At 43.2% G+C, this 22300-nt stretch overlaps 1 protein-coding gene across 3 annotated transcripts in view; it reads left to right on the top strand.

Moving 5' to 3' along the window:
• Positions 1 to 21382, top strand: part of LOC115481811 (NXPE family member 2-like) — a 36614-nt gene extending 15232 nt beyond the window's left edge. For all 3 annotated transcript variants that reach the window (XM_030221211.1, XM_030221212.1, XM_030221210.1), the window contains exons 3-6: positions 10971 to 11683; positions 14649 to 14710; positions 16500 to 16718; positions 20711 to 21382. In XM_030221211.1, coding sequence (XP_030077071.1) covers positions 10971 to 11683; positions 14649 to 14710; positions 16500 to 16718; positions 20711 to 21255 — 1539 coding nt within the window. In that variant the 3' untranslated portion in view covers positions 21256 to 21382. The remainder of the gene's footprint in view (positions 1 to 10970; positions 11684 to 14648; positions 14711 to 16499; positions 16719 to 20710) is intronic.
• The last annotated feature ends 918 nt before the right edge of the window (positions 21383 to 22300 follow it).

Genomic DNA, 22300 nt, shown 5'->3' with positions numbered 1-22300 from the left:
GGCAGCTATGCCAAGTAAAACATTGGTGTAAATACCGACACCTAAATTAGGTGTAGATGGGTGTATTCTATAAAAATACGCATAGATTTTAGAAATGCCTATGACCTGCCCATTACCGCATGGCCATGCGAGGAGGAGTACTTATCTCCCCCCACTGAGGTGGCAGTAAGGGCTCCCACGCTGACCCAGGTAACTGCCGTGCTAGAAAATAGTGCCCTATTTCCCCTAGTAGGGGAAATGGTGCACGCTCGGGCTGGAACTTCTGCTGGCGCCTGCCTTTTGTACAGATTTGCCTAGACAGAAAGGCAGTGGGTTTTTTTGTTTTGTTTTTATTTAGCCAGTTTCTGCAACATTTAGTACTAACCAGAAAAAAAATTGTTTAAACGAAGTCCACAAATAGCTGACCTAAATCTGGTTGCACAAACTTTGTGGCATCAGGTTTATCCAGATACTGAGCAATACATACCTGATTAGGTGTAACTAACTATCTGGAAAACAAACCTACGTAAGGTTACCTGGTTGTTTTTGGCAAGTGAATACCAACACCCAGTGGTGTGCTGGTAAATGTTTAACAACAGGCTCTCTCCCCAGTCCCCCTCTGCGGCCCCCCGGTCCCCCTCTGCGCCCCCCCCCCAAATTGCAGAGCTGGCTATAGCCGGGGAGAGAGCCTGGGGGGGGGGGTGGCAATGTATTACTCCAGGAAAAAAAATTAAATGATCCCAGGTTCCAATCTAATTCATGTTTAATGTGCGATAAAATGCCATAAATAAGTAAATAAATATAAACTTTTAATGTTGAGCACCTGATTCTCAAAGCGGGGTACAAATGTAATAAATAAATAAATAAATAAACATATTCCAAACACTATAATGAAAATAAAATGATTTTTTTCCTACCTTTGTTGTCTGGTGACTTTTTTTCTGATCATGCTGGCCCAGTATCCCATTCTGCTGTTATCTGTCCTCTTAACTCCGTTTCCAGGGCTTCCTTTCCATTTATTTCTTTCTTTTCCTCCTTTCTTCTTCATTTCTGGTCCTCAGCTTCTGCCTATTTTCTTCATCCATGTGCAATTTTTCTCCTCTCTTCCTTTTCCCTCATCTCATCTCCTTCCTCACTCTTCCCTCCCCTCCATCCATGTCCAGCATTTCTTCTCTCTCCCCTCCTCTTCCCTGCCCTCCATGCACCCATGTCCAGTGACCCTTCTCTCCCCTGCCCTGCATGCACCCATACCCATTGACCCTCCTCTCCCCTGCCCTCCATGCACCCATACCCAGTGACCCTCCTCTCCCCTGCCCTGCATGCACCCATACCCAATGACCCTCCTTTCCCCTGCCCTCCATCCACCCATGTCCAGCAGTGACCCTCCTATCCCCTGCCCTGCATGCACTCATATCCAGCGACCCTCCTCTCCCCTGCCCTGCATGCACCCATACCCAGTGACCCTCCTTTCCCCTGCCCTCCATCCACCCATGTCCAGCAGTGACCCTCCTCTCCCCTGCCCTGCATGCACCCATACCCAGTGACCCTCCTTTCTCCTGCCCTCCATCCACCCATGTCCAGCAGTGACCCTCCTCTCCCCTGCCCTGCATGCACCCATACCCAGCAACCCTTCTCTCCCCTCCATCCAACCATGCCCAGCGACTCCCTTCTCTCCCCTGCCACCCCTCCCGAATTGTTCAGTGGCGACTTCTCCTCCCTCCTTCCGGATCCATCCCTCACCGACCTGTCCTTCGAATTCTTTCGGGCAGGCAGTCTTGCCTGCCCGCTGCCAGCGCTGACTGTCCCCTGCGGTTCGCACTTCAAAATGGCTGCTGAGACTTACAAGGGTGGCCTCCAAGACTTACATAGTAACATAGTAGAGGATGGCAGAAAAAGACCTGCATCATGGTCCATCCAGTCTGCCCAAGACAAACTCATATGTGTATACCTTACCTTGAATTTGTACCTGTTCTTTTCAGGGCACAGACCATATAAGTCTGCCCAGCAGTATTTCCCGCCTCCCAACCACCAGTCCCACCTCCCATCCCTGGCTCTGGTACAGACCGTATAAGTCTGCCCTCCCCTATCCTCGCCTCCCAACCACCACCCCCTCTTCCCCCCACCTGCTCCGCCACCCAATTTCAGCTAAGCTTCTGAGGATCCATTCCTTCTGCACAGGATTCCTCTATGCATATCCCACGCATGTTTGAACTCCGTTACCGTTTTCATCTCCACCACCTCCCACGGGAGGGCATTCCAAGCGTCTACCACCCTCTACGTGAAAAAATACTTCCTGACATCTTTCCTGAGTCTGCCCCCCTTCAATCTCATTTCATGTCCTCTCGTTCTACCGCCTTCCCATCTCCGGAAAAGATTCGTTTGCGGATTAATACCTTTCAAATATTTGAACGTCTGTATCATATCACCCCTGTTCCTCCTTTCCTCCAGGGTGTACATGTTCAGGTCAGCAAGCCTTTCTTCATACGTCTTGGAACGTAAATCCCATACCATCCTCGTAGCTTTTCTTTGCACCGCTTCCATTTTTTTTAACATCCTTCGCAAGATACGGCCTCCAAAACTGAACACAATACTCCAGGTGGGGCCTCACCAACGTCTTATACAGGGGCATTAAAACCTCCTTTCTTCTGCTGGTCACTCCTCTCTCTATACAGCCTAGCAATTTTCTAGCTACGGCCACCGCCTTGTCGCACTGTTTCGTCGCCTTCAGGTCCTCAGATACTATCACCCCAAGATCCCTCTCCCCGTCCGTGCCTATCAGACTCTCCCCGCCTAACACATACGTCTCCCTTGGATTTCTACTCCCTAAGTGCATCACTTTGCATTTCTTCGCATTGAATTTTAATTGCCAAACGTTAGACCATTCTTCTAGCTTCTTCAGATCTTTTTTCATGTTTCCACTCCCTCCGGGGTGTCCACTCTGTTGGAAATCTTGGTGTCATCCGCAAAAAGGCAAACTTTACTTTGTAACGCTTTGGCAATGTCACTCACAAATATATTGAACAGAATCGGCCCCAGCACCGATCCCTGAGGCACTCCACTACTTACCTTTCCCTCCTCCGAGCGAACTCCATTCACCACCACCCTCTGGCGTCTGTCCGTCAACCAGTTCCTAATCCAGTTCACCACTTCGGGTCCTATCTTCAGGCTGTCTAATTTATTTAAGAGCCTCCTGTGGGGAACCGTGTCAAAAGCCTTGCTGAAATCTAAGTAGATGACGTCCATAGCACGTCCTTGATTTAATTCTCCTGTCACCCAGTCAAAGAATTCAATGAGATTCGTTTGGCACGATTTCCCTTTGGTGAAACCATGTTGTCTCGGATCTTGCAACTTATTGGCTTCCAGGAAATTCACTATCCTTTCCTTCAGCATGGCTTCCATTACTTTTCCAATAACTGAAGTGAGGCTTACCGGCCTGTAGTTTCCAGCTTCTTCCCTATCCCCACTTTTGTGAAGAGAGACCACCTCCACTGTTCTCCAATCCCTCGGAACCTCTCCCGTCTCCAAGGATTTATTAAACAAGTCTTTAAGAGGACCCGCCAGAACCTCTCTGAGCTCCCTCAGTATTCTGGGGTGGATCCCGTCCGGCCCCATGGCTTTGTCCACCTTTAGCTTTCCAAGTTGTTGATACACACTCTCTTCCGTGAACGGCGCTCTATCCACCTCATTCTCAGGTGTACTTTTGCCAGTACCTCTCGGTCCTTCCCCAGGGTTTTCTTCAGTGAAAACAGAACAAAAGTATCTATTTAGCAAATTGGCTTTTTCTTCATCATTTTCTACATAGCGTTTTGTTGCATCTTTTAGTCTCACAATTCCCTTTATAGTCTTTCTCCTGTCACTAATATACCTGAAGAAGTTTTTGTCTCCCCTCCTTACATTTCTAGCCATTTGTTCTTCCGCTTGCGCCTTCGCCAGACGTACCTCTCTCTTGGCTTCTTACAGTTTCATCCGGTATTCCTCCCCGTGTTCCTCCTCTTGAGATTTTCTATATTTCTGGAACGCTAACTCTTTAATCTTTATTTTCTCAGCCACTTGCTTTGAGAACCATATCGGTTTCCTTTTTCTCTTGCTTTTATTTACTCTCCTTACATAAAGGTCTGTGGCCCTGTTTATTACTTCTTTTAGCCTGGACCACTGTCCTTCCACTTCTCGTATGTCCTCCCAGCCCATCAGCTCCTTCCTCAGGTATTCTCCCATTTTGTTAAAGTCAGCTCGCTTGAAATCCAGGAGTTTGAGCAGGGACTGTCTCTCTTTGTTAAATTGTACAGCGCTGCGTAACCCTAGTAGCGCTCTAGAAATGTTAAGTAGTAGTAGTAGTAGTTTGAGTTTAGAGTGGCCGCCATCCACATGAGCCGTTACATCAAAACAAACCATTTGATGGTCACTGTTTCCCAGGTGTGCAGCCACTCGGACATTTGACACACTATCCCCATTCATGAGCATCAGATCCAACGTGGCTCCCTCCCTCGTGGGTTCGTTCACCATTTGTCTGAGCAGAGCACTTTGGAAAGCATCCACAATCTCTCTACTTCTTTCCGATTTTGCAGACGGAACCTTCCAATCTACATCCGGCAGATTAAAATCTCCCAACAACAGCACCTCTCTTTTCTTCCCCAACTTTTGAATATCAGCGATCAGATCTTTATCTAGTTCTTCCAATTGTGTCAGGGGTCTATAGACAACACCCACGTGGACCAAGGTTCTATCCTCTCTTTTTAAGGTGATCCATATTGCTTCTTCCTTTCCCCAGTTCCCTGTCATTTCAGTCGCTGCGATATCATTTCTCACATACAGAGCTACTCCTCCACCTATACGTCCCTCTCTATCCTTCCTAAAAAGATTATAGCCTGGTATGTTTACATCCCATTCATGGGAACCATTGAGCCATGTCTCTGTGACTGCAACTATGTCCAAGTCAGCCTCCAAAATCAGGGCTTGAAGGTCATGAATTTTATTGCTTAGACTGCGAGCATTTGTGGTCATTGCTTTCCATGTACATTTCCTAGTATGTGTTATGGTTTTAGTGATTTGTGAGGGTGTTTTCTCTTTGGGTATCTTCTCATATTTTTGTTCCCCCTTCCTTGCTTTTTCTTTTTTTTTCCGCTTCAGTTTTATTTTCAGGAACATCATGGTGCTGTAGTGGAGCAAAAGAATTTTGTAGTGGCAACACTTGTGCGGGCGGATGCTTCTGTGTCACATGATGAAGTCTGCCTGAGCCTACTGTGAACCATCTGTTCTTATGTGGCTTTATTCTTTGAGGCAGTGGTGAGAAGTTATGATTCTGCACAGTCCTATGTTGCTTTAATTGCATCTAATTCTTGCATTACTTTACAGAGCTCTTGTTTTAAAGTAGATAGCTGAAGACAGATAGGACAAGCTTTAAGTCTCCAGATGATTGGCCTTGAAACTAAAGCATCACAATTATTGCAGAGAATAAAAGTCATCCTGATTGGTTGAAATGGGTATGAACAGGTGTACTATGTTGGAGTAACAGCCTGCAAGACTGCCTGTGTATGACTGTGGAGTAAAGTTAATGAGGTTTGGTTTGTCTATAAATGAGTGGACAACCCTGGGGTGGATGGGATTATAAGTCCCAATGGGTCAGCTAAGTGCTGCTATCTATCAAGGGAATTCTTTAGCTGAATGGACCAAAATGGTAGTGTCTGATCTAGGACTTTACACTTTATTTCACTTTTTAAAACTGCCCTAGATATTAATAACTTTCCTTTTAAATAAATCTAGATATTGCCAATAATTATAGCAGTGTAGCAGCTATGTAAAAATGCCCCTCCCCTCTATCAGAGTTTGGCAGGAACAGAAAGAAAGAAAGAAAGAAAGAAAGAAAGAAAGAAAGAAAGAAAGAAAGAAAGAAAGAAAGAAAGAAAGAAAGAAAGAAAGACAGAAAGAGAGGTTTCCCAGTGCTAATTAAATTGATTAAGCAACAAGCCTTAAAAATTCAAGACAATATCAGGTAGGTTTCTCACCTAACGCCAGTCAGTCAATTTGAGAAGTATGGGATTTAGGGGTCAGAATAAACCTGTCCTTTTAGTAGGAGCTTGGTTCAGTCCCAGCACCTAACGCCAGTCAGTCAATTTGAGAAGTATGGGATTTAGGGGTCAGAATAAACCTGTCCTTTTAGTAGGAGCTTGGTTCAGTCCCAGCACCTAATGCCAGTCAGTCAATTTGAGAAGTATGGGATTTAGGGGTCAGAATAAACCTGTCCTTTTAGTAGGAGCTTGGTTCAGTCCCAGCACCTGGAAGTTAGAAGTAGAAGTCTCGCGAGGCCGCCTCTGGAAGTCTCGGCGGCCATTTTTAAAGCGCGAACCGGCAACGGGGGAAAGTTAGCGCTGGCAGCAGGCAGGCAAGACTGCCTGCCCCGAAGAATTCGAAGGACAGGTCGGTGAGGGACGGATCCGGAGGGAGGGAGGAGGGAGGGAGGAGAGCCGGCTGTCGTGTTTTAACAACCGGCTCACAAGTTGGAAGAAAAGTTAACAACCGGCTCTTGCGAGCCGGTGTGAGCCGGCTCCAGCATACCACTGCCAACACTTATGTAGTCAGACATTCAGGCATATTTTTGAAAGAGAAGGACGCCCATCTTTCAACACAAATCGGGAGATGGGCGTCCTTCTCCCAGGGTCGCTCAAATCAGCATAATCGAAAGCCGATTTTGGGCGTCCTCAACTGCTTTCCGTCACGGGGATGACCAAAGTTCATGGGGGCGTGTTGGAAGCATAGCGAAGGCGGGACTGGGGCATGCTTAACACATGGGCGTCCTCGACCGATAATGGAAAAAAGAAGGGCGTCCTTGACGAACACTTGGATGACTTTACCTGGTCCTTTTTTTCTTGCAACCAAGCCTCAAAAAGGTGCCCAAACTGACCAGATGACCACCGGAGGGAAACGGGGATGACCTCCCCTTACTCTCCCAGTGGTCACTAACCCCCTCCCACCCTCAAAAAAAAGTGTTAAAATATTTTTTGCCAGCCTCAAATGTTATACCCAGCTCTCTGACAGCAGTATGCACATAGGCGCCTACGCGTGTACAAGTTCCAAATTATTTCTGCTGCATGCCCAAAATGCACAGCAGAAAATAATTTCTATTTTCTACCGCTTGGTGTTAACCAGGTGGTAATCGGCAGTGTACGTGCGCTGACGATTACCACCCGGTTAACACGTGAGACCTTACCTCTAAGCCAATGGGTGGGGGTAAGGTCTCAGGCCCAAAATGGACGCACACCGGTTTTTATTTTGGCACACATCCATTTTTGCCCAAAAAAAGCGCTGAAAAATGGACTTGTGCGCTTCCAATACACGTGCCTACACCAGCGCAGGCCATTTTTCAGTGCACCTTAGTAAAAGTACACCTATTTGAGCTAACATGTCTCATTACTCTAACATCAGAATATCAATTTTTCATCATCTGCTCTATCTTGAAGGTAGCTCTCCACTTTTTAACTTTGACATTTGGAGTTTGAATATCTGGAAAATTGTTGCTTAAAGCCCCAACTGGTCTGTCTATGAGCTTGAAAGATGTAAATCTTCTTCCTGCATATAGGCTGACATATCAGGACTTATAATGATGTCAATTAAAACAAAGCAATCCAGAATAATTTTCCAAGTTGTGCAACCAGCCCATTATTTATTCAAAAGCTCTATTGCATCATATTTTGATTGGCCCTTGTAACTGACATCAATCTTGTGTTTTATGCCATATCTGAGGTGCACTGCAATATAGAGGTCAAACATTTTCCAGAGAACCATTTCCAAAGAAATTGCTGTCCTTTTAGGGCTAGTAGGGCTCCCCGGAAGAATAGATTTTCATATGTTGTACTATCCTACAAAGAAGCATACTGTATATGAAAATAATGTGCCAAATAATTTAGTTTGTTTCACAGACATTAGAATATATGGAGGGGTATCACTATTTGGGGCTTCAAATACTGTGTAGGATTTTTTTTTCAATGGGGGTTGTTAGATAGGATTCTGATTATATTAGATTATGTTGGTAAATTTAGAATCATCCCCATTTATAAATGCTGCATTTAAACGCCTGGAGAGTCCCAGATGTTTAAATGCCATTTCAGAACAGGAGCCAATCACATGTGAGGAAATAAGTATGGGTAAATGGCGAGGGGACTTGGGGAGGGTGGGGAGATGGAGTGGTCTGGGCAGGTCTACAATAGATATGTATTTGCTATTTGACATAGGGAATCTCCTGGACCGGATGGTGTTCATCCTAGAGTACTGATAGAACTGAAAAATGAGCTTGCGGAGCTACTGTTAGTAATATGCAATTTGTCCTTAAAATCGAGCATGGTACTGGAAGATTTGGAGGGTGGCCAATGTAATGCCGATTTTTTTAAACGGTTCCAGGGGAGATCCGGGAAATTATAGACCGGTGAGTCTGACGTCGGTGCCGAGGAAAATGGTAGAGGCTATTATTAAAAACAAAATTACAAAGCACATCCAAGGACATGGATTACTGAGACCAAGTCAGCACGGCTTTAGTGTGGGGAAATCTTGTCTGACCAATTTACTTCAATTCTTTGAAGGAGTAAACAAACATGTGGACAAAGGGGAGTCGATTGACATTGTGTATCTGGATTTTCAAAAAGCGTTTGACAAGGTACCTCATGAAAGGCTACAGAGGAAATTGGAGGGTCATGGGATATGAGGAAATGTCCTATTGTGGATTAAAAACTGGTTGAAGGATAGGAAACAGAGTGGGGTTAAATGGGCAGTATTCACAATGGAGAAGGACAGTTATTGGGGTTCTTCAGGGGTCAGTGCTAAGACCACTGCTTTTTAATATATTTAAAAATGATTTAGAGATGGGAGTAACCAGCGAGGTAATTAAATTTGCTGATGACACAAAGTTATTCAAAGTCGTTAACTCGCGAGAGGATTGTGAAAAATTACAGAAGGACCTTACGAGACTGGGAGACTGGGTGGCTAAATGGCAGATGACATTTAATGTGAACAAGTGCAAGGTGATGCATGTGGGAAAAAAGAACCTGAATTATAGCTACGTCATTCAAGGTTTCACGTTAGGAGTTACGGACCAAGAAAGGAATCTGGGTGTTGTCGTTGGTAATACACTGAAACCTTCTGCTCAGTGTGCTGCTGCAGCTAGAAAAGCGAATAGAATGTTGGGTATTATTAGGAAAGGTATGGAGAACAGGTGTGAGGATGTTATAATGCTGTTGTATCGCTCCATGGTGCGACCGCACCTTGAGTATTGTGTTCAATTCTGGTCGCCGCATCTCAAGAAAGATATAGTAGAATTGGAAAAGGTGCAGCGAAGGGCGACGGAAATGATAGCGGGGATGGGACAACTTCCCTATGAAGAAAGACTAAGGAGGCTAGGGCTTTTTAGCTTGGAGAAGAGACAGCTAAGGGGAGACATGATAGAGATATATAAAATAATGAGTGGAGTGGAACAGGTGGATGTGACGCGTCTGTTCACACTTTCCAAAAATACTAGGACTAGGGGGCATGTGATGAAACTACAGTGTAGTAAATTTAAAACAAATAGGAGAAACTTTTTCTTCATCCAACGCGTAATTAAACTCTAGAATTTGTTGCCGGAGAACGTAGTGAAGGTGGTTAGCTTGGCAGAGTATAAAAAGGGGTTGGATGGTTTCCTAAAGGACAAGTCCATAGACCGCTACTAAATGGACTTGGGAAAAATCCACAATTTCGGGAATAACATGTATAAAATGTTTGTACTTTTGGGTAGCTTGCCAGGTGCCCTTGACCTGGATTGGCTGCTGTCGGGGACAGGATGCTGGGCTCGATGGACCTTTGGTCTTTTCCCAGTATGGCATTACTTATGTACTTATGTACATCTGTATTGGGAAGCCAAGATGTTGGAATATATACCTGCTCTGAGGCATATTTAAGTACCTGATGTAGGAAAATTTATAAATCCCTATGTCTGAGCTCCTTGGCCACCTCCTTAGTCCGTGGCTCCCATGATCACCCCTCTACTATCCACTCTCTTTCCCACCACTGAAAGTAGTACTTGCCCTGTGGCACCATCCCACCACTGTGCCATCAACCCTCACTGTGGCATCCTCCAGTCCCCTCCAGTCTCGTCATCTGACAGCCTCCCCAATGATCCACCTCAACAGCAAGCAACCCCAAATGTTGGTCATACCCCTGAAAGCAACCCCCTTCCTTACTGACTCGCATACCCAATGACCCAAAGGAATCTCCCTCTCAAGGCAGGCCCCTATCCCCCTTTCCTCCATATCTGAGCATGTGTTGACCACGTGGTACCCTCCCCATATATTTATCCATATATGGAAGTCTGACCTCTAGTAGTAATATCATGGTATTACTGCTAGAGGACTTAACAGCCATTTTCAGCCTGGAAGACCATTGTAGTGGAAGTGAATGGGCATTGCTTCTGCTTCAGTAGACTCCAGGCACCACCAGTAAGGCCAGAGGTTGGTCTGCGAGAGGGAGAATTGCTTGGGAAGAGAGAATCATGTAGTAGGCACATGTCCACGTGTGAGAGGAGGCAGAGAGGGACCTGCTTTGAGGGGGATCCCTCTGAATCACTTGGGGGGGCTATCAGAGGGGGATTGCAATTTGATGGGGTACTACATTGCGAGAGCTATTGGGGGTGAGTCTGGGAGGGCTGGAAGTTGCTATGGGGAGGGTTGGTGTTGGGGGGAGGATGCCATTGGGGAGAGCTGCTGCTGATCCAGGCCATTTGTTGAGGGAGCACTGATTTTAGAAAGCAGTTGTCACATCTATATGGAGGGAAAAGTTGCATTTTTTCCACATGCAGCTTTCTAAAATTGCTGCCCCCTCTGGACCTGGAGCATTTTGTTTTTATTTTTATTAAATTTGTACTTTGGCATTAATGTAGAAGCAACATATAAATGGGAATAAATAAATAATATAATATTTATTCTTACCTAATCATTGTAATCCTCCTATTAATACCATTCTTGTTACTTAAGTATTCCAAACTTAGGCACCAAGAAGAGAACTGTACAAAGATGTTAAGGCATGAAGAGATGGCTATATCCATGCCCAGTACACTTCAACAGAACGTGAGTGAAATCTTTAACAAAATAGACAAAATGGTCCCCAACATCACATTCACCCATATAGACAACACAACAAGTGCCAAAAACAGCAGAGCCACCCTACTGAATCCCAAAGACATGTACTGCATTGGGGATAACCTAACTGTACAACTTGATATGTATGATTATTTGGGGAACCGAAAGAAGTATGGAGGAGACTTCTTCAGGCCAAGAATCTACTCACCAGACCTCCAAGCAGCAGCTTCTGGAAGGGTTGAAGACCTGAACAATGGAACCTATCTTGTGCATTTCACTTTATTTTGGCAGGGAAGAGTTAAATTTTCTTTAATGGTATACCATCCTAGCGAAGGAATTTCAGCACTATGGAGAGCAAGACATGCAAGTGATGGAGTTATAAGTTTCGAGGGCAAATTTCAATATGGATCTCAAGAAGCCATCACTAAATGTGGTTTTCGATTAGATGAGCCTGATGATAAACTATGCAAATATCTGGACCACAGGGATGAAGAATCTATACATTGCATAAAAATTCCAAACCTACCTTGTGAGTCTTTGACCTACATGCGAGGTGTGAACCATAATCCTACGTATCTCACAGCCTTGGAAAAACAACTCTTTGTTAGGTAGGCATTTTTTTAATAGTAATTTGAAATTCTATGCCCACTTTTCAGTCTAGGCCAATGGTCTTAATCCAACTCTTGGGACATACCCAAACAGCCATTATTTCAGGATATCCATCATAAATATGCATGAATAGTCATTATAGATATCCTGAAAGCCTGACTGAGTGGAGAAACCCAGCTCTAACGTTCTGTGCAATCATGTAATTCCAGAGTTATAAATTCAAACAGCCACCACTGAGACCCACTACCATGGTTAGCACTATGAAGTATTCCAAGAGGAGGGGACAGAACTACTCTCATCCTATTCCAGTCAAACAATAGAGAATTGAAGTAGTTTATTGACGGTTGCACAACAGTAGTTCCTTGGAACTTTCCTGCCTACCAGTTTTATGCTGCAGTTAACCATGTCATGAATACTTTCATTTCTAAAACTTAAAACTTCCAAAAATAACGTATTTAGTCTATAGTGGGGGTAATGCTATAACCTGTTTTCCGCATGTAAAGCATGTGTTATACATGGAATGACTTCTTCCTTTAAAATTCCAAAGCTGAATGTAGATGCACAAGTATGTCTGCCATTGAGATGGTCTTTACTTACACATGTACCACGGAGAAAATATTTCTTCACTCAACGTGAACTTAAACTCTGGAATTCAATGCCAAAGAATGTGGTAAAAGCAGTTAGCTTAGTAGGGTTTGGAGAAGTTCCACCAAGAAAAATCTATAGTCCATTATTAAGATGGACTTAGGAAAATACACTGCTTGTGCCTGGGATAAGCAGCATAAAATCTGTTTATCTCAGGGTTATTTACTCTTTAGGGTTGTTGCCATGTACTTGTGACCCGGATTATCCACTGTTGGAAACAGGATACTGGGCTTGACTGACCTTCAGTCTGACCCAGTATGGCAATGCTTACTTAGGAGAATAAAAATTTTTTTTATGTCTTGAAGATATTGGACCTTCTGGTAGTTCTTGGAACTTTTTGCCTTCCACTCTGTGCTTGTCTGTATGTGTCTATAAGTGCACATATATGCACATATATACTAGCATTCTAAACATTTACATATATAACACGTGTGTAAATTTAGCACCTATTTTATAGAATTGCTCTCAAGTTGGTAATTTTATAACAGACTTGAGCATGTAGAACAGCATTTTTAACCCTCAAGTAGCTTCTTATAAAATCACATTTTTACATAATATACTGTATGTATAAGTGTTGTTGGAGGCAGAAGATAGAGAAGGGAAATGAGACTTGATATACCACCTTTCTGTGGTTTTTCCAACTACATTCAAAGCGGTTTACATATATTCAGGTACTTATTTTGTACCAGGGGCAATGGAGGGTTAAGTGACTTGCCCAGAGTCACAAGGAGCTGCAGTGGGAATTAAACCCAGTTCCCCAAGATCAAAGTCCGCTGCGCTAACCACTAGGCTAAAGAGGAGGACAGAATTGGCATCTATATAGTGAGAAATTTACTGAAATTTTACCTTTAAAAAATATTGGACCTCATATCTATCTATCTAGCTAGCTAGCTAGCTAAAAATTTTAGCTCCTAAATGAGGTCCCTATTGAGTACTTTTACTAAGTTGCAGTAAAAGTGGGCCTCAGTGCGTATTTGTGACACGCGCTGAGGCCCCCCTTTTACCACAGTGTGTAAAAGGCTGTCTTTTGTTCTCAAAAAGAAATGGCATTTGGTGAGAGAACCACTTGCTGTGTGACTAAAGATTTTTGTTGTTCTCTCAGCAACAGCTTTGAATTTGAACGAGAAATTTTACATACGTATTACTATTAAACAACATTTGATTATCTTATGCTATGTTGATGTTATTAACATTACTACCTAGTGATTTTTGTGCATTAAAAATGTTTGAGCTAAAACATGGTAAAAGAATGTCATTCAAATGATATAATTAGCAATGTGTTAGAATTTCTCAGTCACTGTGAATTGTCAAAATGTCTTTGTCATTGTGACATCATTAACAGTAAGCTGGTACCCCATTTTCTTTTTCAAATAATGGCAGTTGTACAGCTTAAACATTTTTGAATATGCGAAAATTACTGGGTGGTCTTGCTAAAAAGTCTGTTGTTAGGACAGTTGTTGACAAAAAATGCAGAAAACCCTAAATTTGATTGGTAAAAGACTGAAGTGATATGAGCAGCACACAGAAGGAAATTGCAAGTCCATTTTGATTCCTCACTTCCAAGTTATTTTTTTGACATGAAGAAAGATTATGGGGATTAACTAAAACACCCTTGCATAATGCACACAGGGATCCTTTCACAAAGGTGCGCTAGCGTTTTTAGTGCATGCTAAAAGTAAGTGCGCTAAATGCTAGGGATGCCCATATATTCCTATGGGCGTCTCTAGAATTTAGCGTGTGCTAATCATTAGCGTGCACTAAAAATGCTAATATGTCTTTGTAGAAGACCCCCTAGTGTCCCCTAGGGCTGTTTTGTTCTGCTTTGATTTGTTGTTGTTATTCAAGTCAATATTCAAAGCAATTTAACCGGCCAGAAATGGTTCCTGGCCAGTTAAATCGCCTGTTTGTGACTAACTTCTAATTTTCAGCAGCAGTTAACTGGTTAGTGCCACTGAAAATAACTGGTTAGCGCTGAACTGCAAACCGGCTATTTTGGGGGCATTCCGGAGGCAGAGTCAGCACTTGCTAGGTTAAATGCCGATATTCAGCACATAACTGGCCAGGATAACTGCATAAAAGTCAGTCCTATCCTATAGCTAATTAAGTGCTGATTATTGGACTTAACCAGTTATACATTAGCCAGCTCTGAAAAACTGGATATTCAATGACGAAGTCCAGGCAGGGTCCAGCATTGAATATCCGGGAATAACACTGGTGAGTGCTGATGGCTGAATATCGACCCTATTATTATTATTATTGATGTTAATATTTATACTGTCTCTTATAATTAATAGATTTTTTGCTTTTAATGATCTAAAGGTCTAACATTGCTGTGGAAATCTCCAAAAAGTTTGAGTACGTTGATGTTGGAAATTGTACCAGTGAGTTTTTTTCTTTTCTTTCTCTGTGGCCTTTGGTGCCTGGTGCTCTGCAGAAGTCGTTATGCAAGATTTCCCACTGTAAAATCTGTGCCTTTTGGTGTTTGGGGCTCTGGGGAAGTCCTTCGACAAGATTTACCACCATATAGTGCCATAAACTTTCTAACTATTGCAAAACTGCACTTTATCTGGACTCTGGTCTGCTTTCTGTGTACAGTATTGCACTGACCGGCCTATCTACATGGTCACTGGTTCCTGAGGCACTGTTGGCCCTACGTGACCAGTACTCATCTTCCTCCCTTTGCCTTATGATCATCCCCTCTGTATCTGTCTCCAACATCCTTGTCTAAACATAAACGCTGCTGTTGAGGCTGAGCGAATACCCCACAATCCCCCTCTGATACACTTGTCTTATCACAATTATACTATATCAGAGAAATGAACCAATCCAATCTCCAACAAGGTTTTACATATAGCATCATCCCAAGCCAGAAATGCACTCCATGTGGCAAGCCACCTAGTGCTCCCAGCCCACCCACTGCATCACGGCAAAACAGGGGAGACCATGGATACTTCTCTTGTATATAATATATGTAAACCGCGTTGGTTGTACCACAGAAATTCCATGACCCTTGACTCTTGTGCCCTGTGCCATTACACTGCCCATACAACCGGCTATCTGCAGACAAATCGGGCTGCCCAAATAGCAGGCCTATCTTTGGCTCCTTTAATCTTAACTGACTAGTGCTGAATATTGGCTTGGCCAGTTAAATTTAACACAAAGATATTTAAACAAAAATACTCCAGACAATTATTATAAAGATATCAAAAATATTTATTAATACACATAATAACATTCCTACCACATTACTACCACTCAATCACACTACCAACTGCCTAGCCCAATTGCTGAAAATGATAATACGAACACATAAGCTCATTGTCCAAAATAATAATCCTTTGGGGAAAAAATTGTCTTCAAAACTGATCTGTCCACCATGTCCCAGGAATGTAGGTAAACTGCAGCAAGGCGCCAAACAGGATATCATCAATTAACCAGTAAATCATAACTCCCACACAATAAATGTTGAAACTGTCATCTTTCAAAGCTGTTGACTTGCGATAAGTCCTCCCACTGGGCTCAGTTTCTTCAAATTCACCAAAGTTGGCAAAGAATACAATACTGGCACAACAAGCATTGAACAACAATTAGGCCAACAGTTTAAAAGTAAAGTTCAAGTGTTCCTCTGCTGCCCAATGCTAAATTTAAATCTGCTGCCCAATGCTAAATTTAAACCAGATATTCAATGCTGGTCATCGTAAATGGCCTGGTATTGAATATCTGGGCTCACCACTGACTGTGGGAGTTAGCCGGGTTGCCTTCCATGGTCTGAATGTCGTCCCTGAAATCTTTACGTAAAAAGTGTTGTTTTAAGAACAGGGAGACAAAATTGCTTGTGGTCCTTCTGCTCAAAACATAGCCTTCAGATTTTATTTTTAAAAGACACAGATTCTCTATTAGTCTTAACAATACCCTTCCCCTATTGTACTGTGCTGCATGCACAAGGGCTCCCCAATTCCAATGCATTTGAGTAGAAGCTCAAAATCAATCCACCTTACCCTCAATCTGGGGTTCTTCCAAGCAGCTTCTAAATATTATCTTGTGGCTGGAGGAACATTTTTGGTCACAGCTAAAGGTGCACTGTATGAAATAAACATTGTGCCAGACAGTTTGTAAGTATTTGCAATGAGGACTGATACATATGTTTGTTTATTTTTTCAAATGTTCTAGACAGCAAAGAAGTCAACAAAGAGAAATGTAGGACTGGAATGGATTCCCCTTTCCCCAGTGGTTACTTCTTGAAAAATGAGTGGCATCCTGTTTTCTGCAATATGTTTCCATACATAACCAGCGACCAGATTAACAGCTGCTTACAGGGGAAAAAGTTATACCTCATTGGAGACTCAACACTGCGACAGTTCATAATGTACTTTACAGGGGTCATCAATAGTACGTTTCTCTCTTGTTCTTTTATTGCTTGGAATCTGTATTCTCATTTTGTGCTTGTGGCTCAGGTCCTAGTACATGATCTAGTCTAGCGTTACACATCTAGTGGCATCAGCATGGGTACTGGAAGCTTTATCCAATGCACTGACCTGCTATTAGTTTCAACCCTGCTCTTGAAGCAACTACCTGTGCTTGCAAGATGACTCCATTTGAAAGGTCATGTTATGAGCTCTCAAAAGAGATTATGTGCTGGCTTTCTAAATATGCTATATATATATATATTTTTTTTTTTTTTTGTAAAATGCATGTTTATGCTGCATGCACCCAGTGCATTAACATTCATTTCCCTGCTCTATGTCAGCAGAGGTGAAAACTGAGACACATTGACCTATATGTGTCAATTCTTAATTCTAAAATGGGGCTGTAAATGTAGAGAATACTGATATTTTCATACCGAGATGCATACCTACCCACAAAAATACCAGGAGTCTGCCTAATGGTTTTTCTACAAATAATGCAAACTGGAAGTTTGTTCTCCACCTACCACTCTCTCATGCAAAAGAGACTGGGAGATTTTCAGCCACACACTGAGTAGTAATGCTGTTTATACTTTTCCACTGGTAAAATCTTGATAGTGTCACGGTAGCTTGAAAGGATCATACAACAGAATACAGCACAAGCAGTTTCAGTTCACAGTAGAGACATGCTGCAGACTAACTTTCCAGACCCGATGGAGAGAGAAGGGGGGCAAGTAGCCCAGCATACACGGAGAACAAGACAAGCCAATAGAAAGTGTCTCATAATACACAGGGAACTGGACATGTGCTCTAAAAGAACCTATTACAGGGAACTACAGGATTACAGGCATTTGTAGTTCAAGGGCACAGTGCCATCTAATTACAGTATAGATAATGTAAGCTGGTATAAACAATGCCTAATATATACATAAACAACAAACAGCTCTAAGGAAGGTGTAAGTGGGGGGGGGGGGGGGGGGGGGGAGCAAAATGTAGACATGTTGATACTGGGTTTATGCTGTATTCTGTAAGGATGTATCCATCCAGAATAGACTCTTACCCTGTTGTAGAAATGCTCCCTAAATGTACAGCCCTGGTCTGTAAAAAAAAAAAAAGGGTTATGGGTTCCAGAAACTACCTTGCCTCCTTTGAATAATATATATGTTGTGCCATCTAACTTAAATCAGGTTAGGCAAATACATCCAATAGAATCAACATTACATGTTACTAGACTTTTAGAAACATCTGGAGACGTTGAGGCTCTTTGAGGAACTTTGCAAGTCTAAGTGCTTTGAAAATATGCCTCTAGTTGTATCATTTGTGTTTGCTCAGGGCAAAGATTCTGTTGTGTGTTTGCATTTTCAATTTCAAAATATTTCTTGGTACCAAAGTTCGAATATATCCTGATGGTTGTAAGAAAACCCAGGAGTATAGAAAGATGTTTCTTGCTTTGATGCCGGAGGCCTTAGCTCTAGAGGCAACATTTTTTTCTTAGATTTCCATTCACATGCACGATACAGTTCTGAGAAGCTTCTTTTATATTTTATGAAGCAGTTCAGTCGTGAACGTTCATTCAGAGTAAAAAATCAGGCTTGGTGACTCCGACTCCTATAGTTTCCGTATAAGGACACTTAGCATTATGGTCTGAGAACAGTCTGCAGTTTTTCCTTAGTTTGTTGCATTGGTACATTATCTCTGTCATTTTGTTCCTTAAATCTTGGATGCCCCTTTTATGGTATTCATTTTCATTTCTAGTGTACTTGAATGTAACTCACCTTGAGCTACTACTGAAAAAGTTGTGAGTAAAATCCAAATAAATAAATAAGAGCATTATGCTTCTTTCTTTATGTATTTCTTGCTTTATTTGTTCTTCAATAAGAAAAATTGCTTTTCAAGATTATATTGTCCTGATGTTGATTAATACATTAATAAAGATAAAGCAAAAACAAAAAAGGTTACAGTCAATAAAGATGGTAGATGGTACTAGAAAGTTCCATGAGCAACATGAAGCAACACTATGACAATGGATACAATGCAAGAGACGCCCTCAGAATTTTATGCAAGTAGGTTTAAAAACACCAAATCACTTTCAATATGTCCATTATCTTGCATATAATTCTTAGCTTTGTGAACACTTTATGGGTCAATATTCAAATGTTGCAGTTGGCATTTAAACACTGGCCATAGCATCTGAAGATTGTAAGCTCTCTTGAGCAGGGACTGTCCTTCCCCATGTTTAAACTTGTACAGCGCTGCGTAACCCTGGTAGCACTATAGAAATGCTAAGTAGTAGTAGTAGTAACTTATTTCTGAATATTCCATGCCAGCCACTGCATGGACATCAGCACTGAATACCCAGGTATAAAAATCAGAGCTGTAATTATCCAGATGATGCTGATATTCAGCGCCATTACTTAGTAAGCTCTTTGGCTGTCCTAAATTATCCGGATGGTTATCTGAATACTGACACTGGATACCACTGGTTTCTAAGTAACTCCCAGCTCCATCCTGCTCTGCCCCAGCACTATCTGGATAGTGCCAGAGAGGTCTGTAGAGATTTTCAGTGGCACTATGGACCCGATTACCAAGCTTCAGTGAAATGGAGCCTAGCCTGCACTGGCATCATCGGCACATGTTTTTCATGTGCGCTGAAGCCCCCTTTTACCAACGGGTAAAAGGGAAGTCTTGCATTCTTGCAGGAAATGGCCTTGTGGCAAGTAAAGCACTTGCCATGCAGCTATTTCGGGAGGAGACCTTACCGCCACCCATTGAGGTGGCGGTAAGGGCTTCCACGCTAACCCGGCAGTAACCAGGCAGCATGCAGCACTGCCCGATTACCACCAGGTACATTCCAGCGCTACAAATATGGGCGCGCTAGAGGTGGGAAGTACCGCTGGGCTGCTGTGGTAGCCCAGCAGTACTTCCTATTTAGTGAGCGGTAAGCCTGTGTTGAGCTTACCACCGCTTAGTAAAAGGGTCCCTATCAGAATAATGCCACTAAACATCTAGGTATCACCCTGGTCAGTTGCACCTATTTGGGTAGGAGTGCCTGCTAGCCATAAAAGTGCCACTGAACACTGTTCCCTCTAAGCTCAACGTATGTCCCCCAACTCCACTGCTGCCAGTAGGGGTTGGTGCTTCAATACTGTGTTTTCAGTCTACTACTACTATTTAGCATTTCTATAGCACTACAAGGCATACGCAGCGCTGCACAAACATAGAAGAAAGACAGTCCCTGCTCAAAGAGCTTACAATCTAATAGACAAAAAATAAATAAAGTAAGCAAATCAAATCAATTAATGTGAACGGGAAGGAAGAGAGGAGGGTAGGTGGAGGCGAGTGGTTACAAGTGGTTACGAGTCAAAAGCAATGTTAAAGAGGTGGGCTTTCAGTCTAGATTTAAAGGTGGCCAAGGATGGGGCAAGACGTAGGGGCTCAGGAAGTTTATTCCAGGCGTAGGGTGCAGCGAGACAGAAGGCGCGAAGTCTGGAGTTGGCAGTAGTGGAGAAGGGAACAGATAAGAAGGATTTATCCATGGAGCGGAGTGCATGGGAAGGGGTGTAGGGAAGGACGAGTGTGGAGAGATACTGGGGAGCAGCAGAGTGAATACATTTATAGGTTAGTAGAAGAAGTTTGAACAGGATGCGAAAACGGATAGGGAGCCAGTGAAGGGTCTTGAGGAGAGGGGTAGTATGAGTAAAGCGACCCTGGCGGAAGATGAGACGGGCAGCAGAGTTTTGAACCGACTGGAGTTTTGAACTGACTGGTTCAGTCACTAGGGATAGGTGGGTTCCCTGGAGTCCTGCGGAACTTGCCTGTCCCTCACTATTGATGTGATATTCAACCAGCACCCTCACTGGCAGGACTGGAAGTGGTGGACTTGAATATCAGGCAAAAGAGTGATTCAACAGCATAAAGATTAAAGTAAGCTGTCTAGTTTTGCTTATGGCAATAATAATCCATGTTCTTTTTCCTTAGACATGAAATATTTTAATCATCCATTTGGAGGATTTAGTTATTGGGAGAAGACTCTGCTGGCTGTCAACATGGAGAAGAACATCTATGTGCACTACAAGAGGCATGGATTTCCATTGGCGAGCTTTAACTTTTATTATTTTATGGAAGACGCATACACAAGTCGGCAAATCGATCAGCATGCAGGAGGCAAAAACACTATCATTGCTATCACCATGGGCCAGCACTTTAGACAATTCCCCCTTCATCTTTACATCAGAAGGGCAGTCAATATTCGCCGAGCTATAGAACGCCTCTTTCTTAGGAGCCCAGACACAAAAGTCATCATTAAGACAGAAAATACAAGAAACATAGATACCCGTGTGGAAATGCTAGCAGAATTTCATGGTTACACTCAATATCTTGTAATGAAGGAGGTGTTTCGTGGACTTAACGTTGGTTTTATAGATGCATGGGACATGAGTAATGGTTTTGCTACTGAAGATGTCCATCCACAGCTGCATGTTCTTAAGAACATAATAAGCTTAGCTTTCACCTATGCATGTTAACAAATGTGAATAGCAGTTATAGCAATGCACTGGGGATATGTTGCCAGAACAGTACAACACAAAGACTTATTGCACATTTCCTTGAAAATACATCGGGCCCAATGTTCACCTGGTGGCAACTGCTGTTGGTGTTAAACCTGGAAATTCAATGCCAGTCTGTGTTCCGGCACCAGCATTGAGGGGCCCTTTTACAGAGTGGCGGTAAGCCCAATGAGGGCTTACCACTCACTCTTCCGGGACTACCACTGGCCCAACACGGCTGCCAGCGGTAGTCCTGCCTTGAGTGTGCACATTTTGGGGGAAAAAAGGAAACCCCTGGAAGTGGCTTGCGAGGTGATAACTCGGCAGTAATTGGGCAACACTACGCACTGCCTGGGTACTGCCAGGTTTACATGGGAGTCTTTATCGCCACCTCAATGGGCTTACTGCCGCTTAGTAAAAGGGTCCTTATCAGAATAATGCCACTAAACATCTAAGTATCACCCTGGCCAGTGGCACTTATTTGGGTAGGAGTGCCTGCTAGCCATAAAAGTGCCACTGAACACTGTTCCCTCTAAGCTCAGCATATGTCCTCCAACTCCATTGCTACCAGTAGGGGGTGATGCTTCAATATTATGCTTCAATATCCCTGCTGCATGGCCATGTGGTAAGAGCTCTCTTACCGCATGGCCATGTGTGCTGGAGGCTGTTTTACCCGCTGTGGTAAAAAGGGCCCTGGCGTGTGCGAAAAATGGCCCCCGCTGCTAGCGCAGGGCCCTTTTTTCCTGCAGTTTGGTAAAATGACCCCTAAATTTGCAGGTTTCTGGAGCCAGCTAATACATAGCTTAGTTAGGTATGGGTTACCGCATAAAGATAGGAATGACTTTTATGCGGTCCTATTTATGCAGTTAACCTGACCAGTTAAGTGCTCAGTGTTGGCACTTAACCAGCCAAGTGGTGACTCCCCAGAATGCCTCCAAAATAGCCAGGTTTTCAATTCAGCACTAACCAGTTATTATCAGCAGCACTAACCAGTTAAGTGCTGCTGAAAATTAGCAGTTACACC

This window comes from Microcaecilia unicolor, chromosome 12 (assembly GCF_901765095.1).
Source record: "Microcaecilia unicolor chromosome 12, aMicUni1.1, whole genome shotgun sequence".
NCBI classification, from domain to species: Eukaryota; Metazoa; Chordata; class Amphibia; order Gymnophiona; family Siphonopidae; genus Microcaecilia; species Microcaecilia unicolor.
This window is presented reverse-complemented; position numbering and strand designations above follow the sequence as displayed.